Source organism: Misgurnus anguillicaudatus, chromosome 8 (genome assembly GCF_027580225.2).
Source record: "Misgurnus anguillicaudatus chromosome 8, ASM2758022v2, whole genome shotgun sequence".
Classification (NCBI taxonomy): Eukaryota; Metazoa; Chordata; class Actinopteri; order Cypriniformes; family Cobitidae; genus Misgurnus; species Misgurnus anguillicaudatus.
In genome coordinates this window covers 8635889-8645796 of record NC_073344.2, presented here as the reverse complement: position 1 = coordinate 8645796, position 9908 = coordinate 8635889, and the positions used below count along the sequence as shown (strand labels likewise).

Here is a 9908-nt window from a genome sequence, read left to right as displayed (position 1 = left end):
CACACGTGGAAGCACAAAACAACCCCCACTCCCAAATCCTTCTTGTCGTTTATTGGCTGGAACACTTTGTTATGTTTCGTGGTGGTAAGTTTGACCACTTTGTTATTGTTGCAGTTTGTGGAGCCTGGGCTGTCTACAGAGACTGCATTTTTTACAGTTTGTTCAGGGGACAGGCAGCTAGCAGATAGTGGGGAGATGTTAACTGTATGAAACAAAAAATGTTTATGGCCTAAAAAGGGTGAATTCGCTTAGAGCACAATTGACTCTTAAAATGGCTGGGTTTGTTTTTGACCCATAATCAGTCAATATTGGACCCCACTGGGTTAAAATTGACCCAATCCTGGGTTGTTTTAACCCAGCTACTGGGTTATTATAAACCATGGTTGCATAACAACAACCCAACATTGGGTAATTTTTAACTCAGCATGAGGTCATTTTTAGCCCAGCATGTGTTTTGTCCAATATTTACCCATTATTATGGGACAAAAATAACCCAGCCATTTTTAGAGTGTACAGGATGACCCTAAAATATGAAACCTACGTTCTGAGAACTTTCCGGTGATATATATTTTGTCATGATTTTTTTAGGTTTAGAGTAGGGTTTTAGTGTTATAATTATGTAAAAACTAATTTGGCCTACCTGTGGGCCCATGATCCATTTAGAAACTGACTTTCACCATGTCATAATTTTCCCAAAATGGTGATGAAATATGAAAACTATTTTTTCTTCTATTCTTTCTAATGATATATACATCACTTCAGAAAGTCTAATCTAAAAACCTATATCTTTGCTCAGTACTATCAGTCATAAGGTATGTCTTCTAATTCTTCAGCTTTCTGTGTGTGTTTAAATATCTGAACTCTTGCGATGTGCAACTGCAATCTTTTATGTTTTGCACTGTAGCAAATGACTACTATCTATTTCTTTGGTCTTTTTCGTGTATAATGTTTGCTGTACTATAACTGTCTTTGTAAAGCATTCTTGAGCATGGGAAAGGCGCTGTAGAAATGAAACATATTATTATTATTATTATATACTTTGTCAAGATTGTTTAGGTTTAGAACAGGGTATAAGTGCTATACATTATGTAAAAACAAATTGAGTCCACCTGTGGCCGTGTGATATTTTAGAAACGGACTCTCAATACGTTATAATTTTCCCAAAATGGTGATGTAAAATGAAAAATACACTCTTAGAGCTTTCAAATGATATATAGTTGCAAAACACATCCAAAACACTGAAATAAACATAGGGGACCCGCTGGCGGGACAGTAACATTTTGCAGGATATAAATGTTTTGAGGCATACTCTTTTCATAAAGAAATCAGATACTCTCCCTACATATATTTGAAATATTTATTCAGGGGCGTCATGAACCAATTTTTTTTAAGGGGGCACAGTGTCAACAGCTCACAGAAATACAACGAAATATTATAGAGCTTTCAGTCTTTTCCATGGCACTTACATTTCTAACAATCTGAAAACCCCTGCTTTCATGCAAAAACCTCCAAAATAAGAGTGATGACTAGCTTTAATATCAAATACTATTCAATCGGAATAATGACACATTTGCATCATATTTACATCTGAAACGGCATGTTTTATTTAAGTCTTAATGGCTTGTTTAATTGTGTCATTAATGCATTTTGCACAACAACTACATTATCATATAAAATTAATGTAATTTTAAATCCATAAAGTATGTAAACAACGAAAATGACATAAGCTATAGCCACGTGATTGATTTTAATGTTAAATAATGATTTAAAAAAATATGTTTAGATAAAATTATTAGAGGAATGGATTTTTGCATTAAATTTTACCTCATGTGAGCATGCGAGATTCCGCGCCCGCGTGAACTCTGGCGAACTTTGGCGTTGTGCCAAGAAGATGAATATCTACTAATATAACGTTGAGACCGTCACATTTAAAACCATACATTTTCTACACAGAGGAGGTTAACTGCACATTACCGTACTGGGGTTTGGAAATGTTGTGAGCATTTCTAACACGTTTTAATTCCTCAGATAGCCAAATGAAGCAGCAAGCCAGCAACAGCAGAGAGCTCGTGAGAGCGCTGATGACGTCTGCGACTGCGCTGACTGCAGCCAGCTGCCGCCAGAATAAAAGTAATGTAACATGATCAAAACACTATCAAAACGGCGAAAATCTCCGAAAACTGACAAGGATGCAGAACAGAATGTATAATATTGTGCATATTAAACAGATTAAAAGTCAAATAACAGATTAATGGATGCTTATTTGATTTTGAGGTTGGATGCAAAATCCATTGGCTCAAAAAAAAACCAAGGGGGCAGGTGCCCCCTCAGTTTGAATGGGCATGACGCCTCTGTATTTATTCTAGAGGCTTAGACCTTTCCAATGATGCATAATTTGTCGTGATAGATAAAATTTACATGCAAAATAAACTCAGGTGTCCCGTTCACAGGACAGCGCTGGTTAACACCAAAACATCAGACATACAAATAATCATTATAATGATGTGATACTCACTGAAAGGTCACAGTAGGTCATGGTTTTGCATGCAAATGCAGACAGACAGATGGACATTATAAACTGAAGGAGGAAGAACACCTCCAACACACCATTAATCCCAGGAAGGTATAACTGAATGAAATCAGTAATAAACAGTGTTAAATCAAATAAATTGTAAAAAGTAAAGAAATACGTATTTTAAACATGCAATCTTTGTCAGATGCATACCCAAAATGCACAATCTTTAGAGCCCCAGTCTTGAGATGCCGATGAGTTATAATGATCGTATTCAAAATCATTCATCCATAATGTGACAATGAAAACATCTACCATCAGTAAAAAGATGGCAATTCCCGCAGTTATTGCACTGATCACATTCATTCCAAGAAAACCTTTTACCTATTAAGAAAAAAAAAACAGTTGTATAAACACATGTACTTGATGGGTGACATTTTTATCAGAATGCACTCTTTAAGACAAAGTGCTTTAAAAGTTCTTCACAGTAATAACCATTTCATATATTGTAATCATGGAATGTTAAAGGAACAGTATGTAGGATTGTGGCCAAAACTGATACTGCAATTACAAAACTTGTGGCTAAAACTGGTACTGCAATCACACTACTGGTGGCCAATACACAACATGAAAACATAAACATCAGTTGAGGGCTGCAACTCCACTTTTTAAATGACAATATCCTGGCCGGACCACTGCTGTCAGTGATATAAGGATTTGAAATGAAAATTATTTCTTAATGTCTAATGACATATTAGGGCTATTTCATGATTAATTGATATACATTTCTTACATACTGTTACTTTAATGTTATGTTAAAGGTTCCTCATTAAACCATTCAGACAGAAAATGTTCTTCTATGGGATCAATGTGAATCATCTTTTCAGCTTTTAGCTTATGCTGAAGCTAATGGGGATCCAAATAAAAACAAACAAAACAAAATCTTTTCGACTATTTGAAAATGTTTGTGTTTATAGCACTTAGACCCTGTCATCTGCCCTCACTCACCGGACTACATCAACCATCATCCTTTGCACCCGGTCATCCACCATCTTTGATTACCGGCTTCACCTGTTCACCATTACCTGGACTATATTTATACTCATCACTGTCTTTATTTACTATCGGTTCTCGTCTTTGCCACGTTGTATGTATTGTGTATTTACCTGCTATTCATCATTAAAGTTAAAAGTGTATTGTTACCATTCGTCCTCCACACACTGTGACACATGGCTTAGTAATTTAACTTTTTATATAGCATAACAACCTAATTCATAGATTTATATAGTGGGGGAAAATGTTGATCCCTGCTGATTTTGTACGTTTGCCCACTGACAAAGAAATGATCAGTCTATAATTTTAATGGTTTATTTGAGCAGCAAGACACTTAAATAAAAACTGTTATAAATTGATATCTAATATCAGCTTGTTACCTGTTTAAAAGACACCTGTTAACATAAGAAATCAATCAATCATATTCCAAACTCTCCACCATGGCCAAGACCAAAGAGCTTTCCAAGGATGTCAGGGACAAGATTGTAGACCAAGGCTGGAATGGGCTCACAAGGACCCAATGCTCAAGAAAGCACATGTACAGGCCAGTCTAAAGTTTGCCAATGAACATCTGAATGATTTAAAGGAGAAGTGGGTGAAAGTGTTGTGGTCAAAGCTCTTTAGCATTTCAGCACTAAACTCGCTGTGTTGGGAAGAGGAATGCTATGACCCCATGAACACCATCCCCACTGTCAAACATGGAGGTGGAAACATTATGCTTTCTTTTTCTGCTAAAGGGACAGGACAACTGCACCGCATCAAAAGGACGATGGACGGGGCCATGTACCGTCAAATTTTGAGTGAGAACCTCAGCCAGGGCATTGAAATGGGTTGTGGATGCTGTAGGTATTCCAGCATGACACTGAAAACACACAGCCAAGGCAACAAAGAAATGGCTCAAGAAGTGCCTGGAGTGGCCTAGCCAGTCTGTGAAGGAAGCTGAAAGTTTAAATGCCAAAGTCAGCCTTGAAACCTTAATGACTTGAAAAGGATCTGCAAAGAGGAGTGGGACAAAATCCCTCCAGAGGTGTGTGCAAACCTGGTGGTCAAATACAAGAAACGTCTGACCTCTGTGATTGCCAAGAAGAGTTTTGCCACTTAAGTCATGTTTTACGAAGGGGTCAAATACTTATTATTTCACACATTAAAATTCAAATAAATTTAGTGGGCAAATGTACAAAACCAGCAGGAAAGCAAGTTAACCCCCCCCCCCCCATTGAAGCTATTGAGTGTAAAGATAAAGAGCTAAATAAAGAGCCAGGCATTAAAAGGCTATATTACCAGACAGGGACTGAGTTTGTTCTCTGCAGCAATGGTTAAAGAACCTGCTACAATAAACTGTGAAAAGCAAAAACAATGTATTATTTGTGGTTTTATTATTATTAATTTGATTAAGTTATCAAGGCCAAAACAAAACTGACTTACAATAAGGGGTCCCCAGTACACAATCCAGGTGACGTCACCAGCTATAGTGTATGCATTAAATTCTATGACAATGCCTAGTAACACAATCACAATACCAGTCATTATCTGGACAGTCTGTGGAAATAAAGACTTCATTAAATATTTGAAAATCTGAAATGTAGAAAATTTACTTTGAAAATGTTCTTACCCCAAGTGCCACTGCATATGTTTTTGGAAAAAATTCCAGATGAGGAAAAGACTGAACTGTGGTCATGTTCTCATAAATGGTTCCTGCTCCAGCCCTTTGTTGTGGGAGTTCTTGATTGACTGTTAGGCCATTCACATCAACTGAAGTAGCTGTGGACATCCTTAAGAATATAAAATGTTAAATTGACCAAAGAAATCAGTTTAATTTGTATTAAATAGGCCTAATACATTTTAATGAGCCAAACCGCTTTTTCTCTCAGCCTTAAACATGAATTAAAAAGCTCAGTGTTCTTCTGTCAAAATATACAGTACATTCTTAAAATACATTTTTAAAAGAGCACAAAATTAAACAGCACCAGCACACAATAGTAAAAGATCATTGCACCAGCCCTTACCTGTCTGTGAAAAAACAAAACAAAAGAGCTGTAGTGTTGCATTTCTAGAATCAGTGAAGAAAATAGGCATTTTACAATACCATGAAGGTTTTGTTACCTTGGAAGAAATCCAGTTAGCTCTTGGTACTCTTGCAGTCTGCTTCTGTGTAAGTAATCCTGCACCCTTGTAAGTGTTCCTCTTAAATGTGAACAATTTTGCAAATAAATTAATGATTAGAATAGCATTCTTCCTGGTCTTTAAAAACAAATGTAATGATTTACTTTAAAAATACAAAGGCGCTGCAACAGCAACTTTCTGTCATGCTTGATTTCATGTTGACTGTGATTAATACTTTAACCATTTATTCATATAGAGAGTTAAAATATGTTTATCTTTGGGTGAAACGCTCAGCTCATCAATGTCACTTCTCACTCAATCATCCAATCACAGTGGACGAGGGGAGAGACAAAAATCATAACAACCAATGACTGATAAACAAAGCAGAAGTATCATAGCAACCAAAGCGCTCAGCTGAGAAAAGCTGGCAAGCACCTACAGTCGGCATCCGCCTGCTACTTTCAGCCATGTTTAAACACTTTGGTTTTTACGCCCCTTTAGTGAGTAATTGGTTACTGTATGTCTTAAAAAATTTGCCTTATGTCAAATAAACAGTAATCTAGCCTGTTGAGGTCTCTGTCATAAGTTAATTATAGTAAATAACAAAATAAGAAGAGAAAATAACTCACTGCTCTTAACTGACTAACTTCGGTAACTTTGTAAAAAATAAGAGCCCTATTTTAATAAACAAAGTGCATGATGGACTGCGCACAGTCTAAAAGGGCATATCCGAATCCATTTTTGCTAATTTAACAACAGGAAAATTGTTTGTGCGCCTAGCCCAAGTCTAAAAGGGTTGTTCTCATTCTTCTTATTTCCCATTCGCTTTAATAGCCAGCTGCGCACGCACAATGCAGATTCCCTATTTAGATGGCAGAATTTGTTAACTAAAAAACTAAGTGGAGGAAGAAGACCACTAGTTTAAGATTGATATTAAAATTGTCATTTGTATTAAAATTTGTATTTTATTTTGTATTAAACCAAAAAGTCATTGTCTTTCAGTCATGGAAGTAAGAATAGCAGGCTTTTAATTGCTACAAATGTATGGATAGCCTGCATGATCAGTGTGTTCTCAAATAATAATTTACAATTAAAAGGTTTATATTCTAAAATACGTTATTTGTAACAAACAGGGGATAAAGAATTTACATACGTGTGGAGAGCTGAAATGTTTCATCACTCCGTGAATGTTTTGAAAAGCATTAGTCTACTTAAAAAAAGTTATCATCTTACCATATCCACAGGTATATCATATACAATCATATACAATAATTCCATGGGATAGCATTTAAAAAAAACATTTAAAAATAAATGCAATAGGGCTGTAACGATAAATCGCGTGTCCCATTAAAAAGACATGTCTGAAATCGATTCTGAATCGCAAGGCTGCGATTCTGTATCACAGATTCAGTCACGAGGTAAACTCCTGTTTACTTTGTGACTGAAGCCTATTGGTTAACGTCTGTAAAAATTACAGACCAATGGTGTTTGAACCCGCGAAAGAGCAGGGCTTACGCTCTATATAAGTGTGGGTAGAAACGGCATCTCGCTTACCTTTATCTCCTTCAGCGCAATCCTCTCGCTGCTCCAAAGAAGAAGAAGCCTTTCCTCCTCACTGTCGATCTAAGCCCTGCAGCAGAATCCAGGCCTAGCGTCTTCCCCTTCCGCTTTCAGGCTGAGAACCGAAGATAGCCTTTGCTTGCCGTGGTACGAGCCCTGTGCAGCAGACACATCCCTGAAGAGGTCTCCCCTGCGGCCATCCAGTAAGAACAATATTTTGAATATTAATCTAATGTGGGTAATGTAAAGTAATCAGCAATAATTATTTTATTTATGCTATTTTGATACAGGGTTACATCTTTAATCGACTATAGACCCCCTAATCTAGCCCAATTGATAAAATTCTAGTTCCGCCACTGCTTTAAAGTGGCTTTAAACAGTCTCATTAATTTGTGTTGGATTAGATGAAATCATGAAATCTACAGTATTTAGATGTATGTTTAGTATATTCATTTAGATGTTTAAAATGACTTTTTTAACCAATTAGGCTATTATGCTTTCCTTAATCATTCCATTACACACGAAAGTAGCACACTACACTGTCAGAATTGCTCAAAATAGTTGTCACTGAGGCTGGGTTCTTTCAAAAAGTACACATTTGCACCTTTTTTTTTTTGAGTGTATAGACTTATGGTGCTTTTCCACTGTATAGTACCCCACGGGATGGGTCAGGTCCCCTCACTTTCGGGGGCTTTTCCACTGGGTACAGTACATAGTACGCAATACTTTTTTAGTACCACCTCGGTTGAGGTTTAAAGCGATTTGAGCTGATACTAAAATGTAACATGAAACACTGTAGATCACTGATTGGCCTGAGACAATCTTCACTACCAGCACTATCAATAAATGCAAGATTAGCTTTACCTTTCTGCATGCTCTGTCTCGAGCAAACCTGTAGTCATCAGTGCTTTGTTGTAAGTTCCCAAACTCCCTTTTAGCAGAGATAAACATCCCATTATGCCGAACTGAGAAATTACTGAATGTATGGGAAACACTGCATTCCAATGACGCTCTTTTTGTAAATTATCTGTTTTTTTTGTGAAGTCACCATTCAGGTGATCAGTGTTTGCTTTGGTATGCATGCACCATCTTCACCTCAGTATATTCCATTATAATGAAAATATACATGCGAACAATGCAGTTTGTTGTGTGCTTCTGTGGAAAATAAAGTTCATTCATGGACTGACATTGAGTCAGTCCTGAATTCCTTTCATTACACCTTGTTACAAAAAGTTAAATGACAATTAAAGTTCAGTCTTTGTGAACAGCAAGTAAACTTAATTGTTTAAGTGCATTGTACAAACTTCAAGTTTGGTAGACCTAACAATTAAAGTCTATGTGACCACCAAGTTAAGCAAAGTAAAGTTTTTGGGAGACCCATTACTTAATTGAATTAAGTACAAGGGAACGAGTTTACCATTTTGTCATATTCCTTATTTCAATATGTTACATCTCACCACATGCTATGTTACAAATAAAACAGAAATATGGGGTGAATTGTAACATTTTACTCCTTTTGTATGAAACAAAACCATGCATTTTATGTTTGTCCTGTAAAGATAAGCTACATCAATAGTAAACACTTATAACTAGTTTGAATCACATTTTTAATGCACTAGCTTAATTGAAGTATTTATGCTAATATATGCTTATATAAATGTATTTAAATGTAATATGCTAATGTACAGTATCTCTATATTTACTCCCATCTCTATGACTCAGCCACTTATAACACCTGACTTAACACATCTCATTGCTTTGGTCTCTGCAGACTTGATATACAGAGTGGGACATTTTTTTCAATTACTAGTGTTGTTCAGATCAACACATTGTATCAAGAAATGTCTGTTGCCAAGAGGTCACATCTGTAACAGTATAAAGCATTCGATGTTTTATTTGTATCTACAAGGATGTATATCACATTTACATTCATCAGTCTTTTAATTACCCCATTGCTGGTCATTGGCTTCCATACAGACACTATTAATATCACTATCACCAGCATAGCCATGTGTTATATGGAAGCGTGGAAATTAATTGTAGGTGTGAGAGTGGTTGTTATGCATTACAGAGCTCTCAAAAAATATTCTGTGGCTTTTCCCACTCACATTATGCAAAAGGTTTTTATTATTTAGGCAGTCATAATTAACATGAGAAGTTCATTATAATCTTATAATAAAGAGCTATTAGCTCCATTATTGCACTTTAACCTTCCAAACGCTTCACATAATTACAGAGAAATCATTGTTTTATAATCCTCACGCATTAAATACTTTATTATTTTTAAGATGAAATAAAACAAATTATTGTGAAGGGCACACATTATATAGTTGTATAGTTGTTTGCAGTTAATAGACGTCTCTGTGTAGGTTGTAAATAAATGTTGGGGGTTTATAGCTGTCTGTAGGTTGTAAATAGCTGTTTGTGGTTTAGCTGTCTGTATCCCATAATTCAATTCGAGGGAGCGCAGTTACAATTTAATTTGAATGTGTAAATAGACAACTGCAGACTTGCTACCCTTTCAGTATATCAAAATTCATTTCCTGACCTTTTCAGTAGAATATCAAGCATCTTCTTTCAATGTTGTTAGTCAGTTGTCCATGTATTTTAATACACTCTAACCTCTTTCCTCCCTCTTCAAGAAAACTCTAATGCAGTCAATAATCACATTAAATCTCTT

At 36.0% G+C, this 9908-nt stretch overlaps 1 protein-coding gene across 1 annotated transcript; it reads right to left on the bottom strand.

The window, feature by feature from the left end:
- Nucleotides 1-562: 562 nt before the first annotated feature.
- On the bottom strand, nt 563-5336 carry LOC129451293 (membrane-spanning 4-domains subfamily A member 12-like). Its single transcript, XM_073870957.1, has 5 exons — nt 5178-5336; nt 4991-5104; nt 4847-4903; nt 2722-2896; nt 563-2670 (listed from the first exon to the last, which is right to left on the bottom strand). The coding sequence occupies exons 1-5, from the start codon at nt 5334-5336 to the stop codon at nt 2495-2497; spliced, it is 681 nt and encodes a 226-aa protein (XP_073727058.1). The 3' UTR covers nt 563-2494.
- Nucleotides 5337-9908: the final 4572 nt, after the last annotated feature.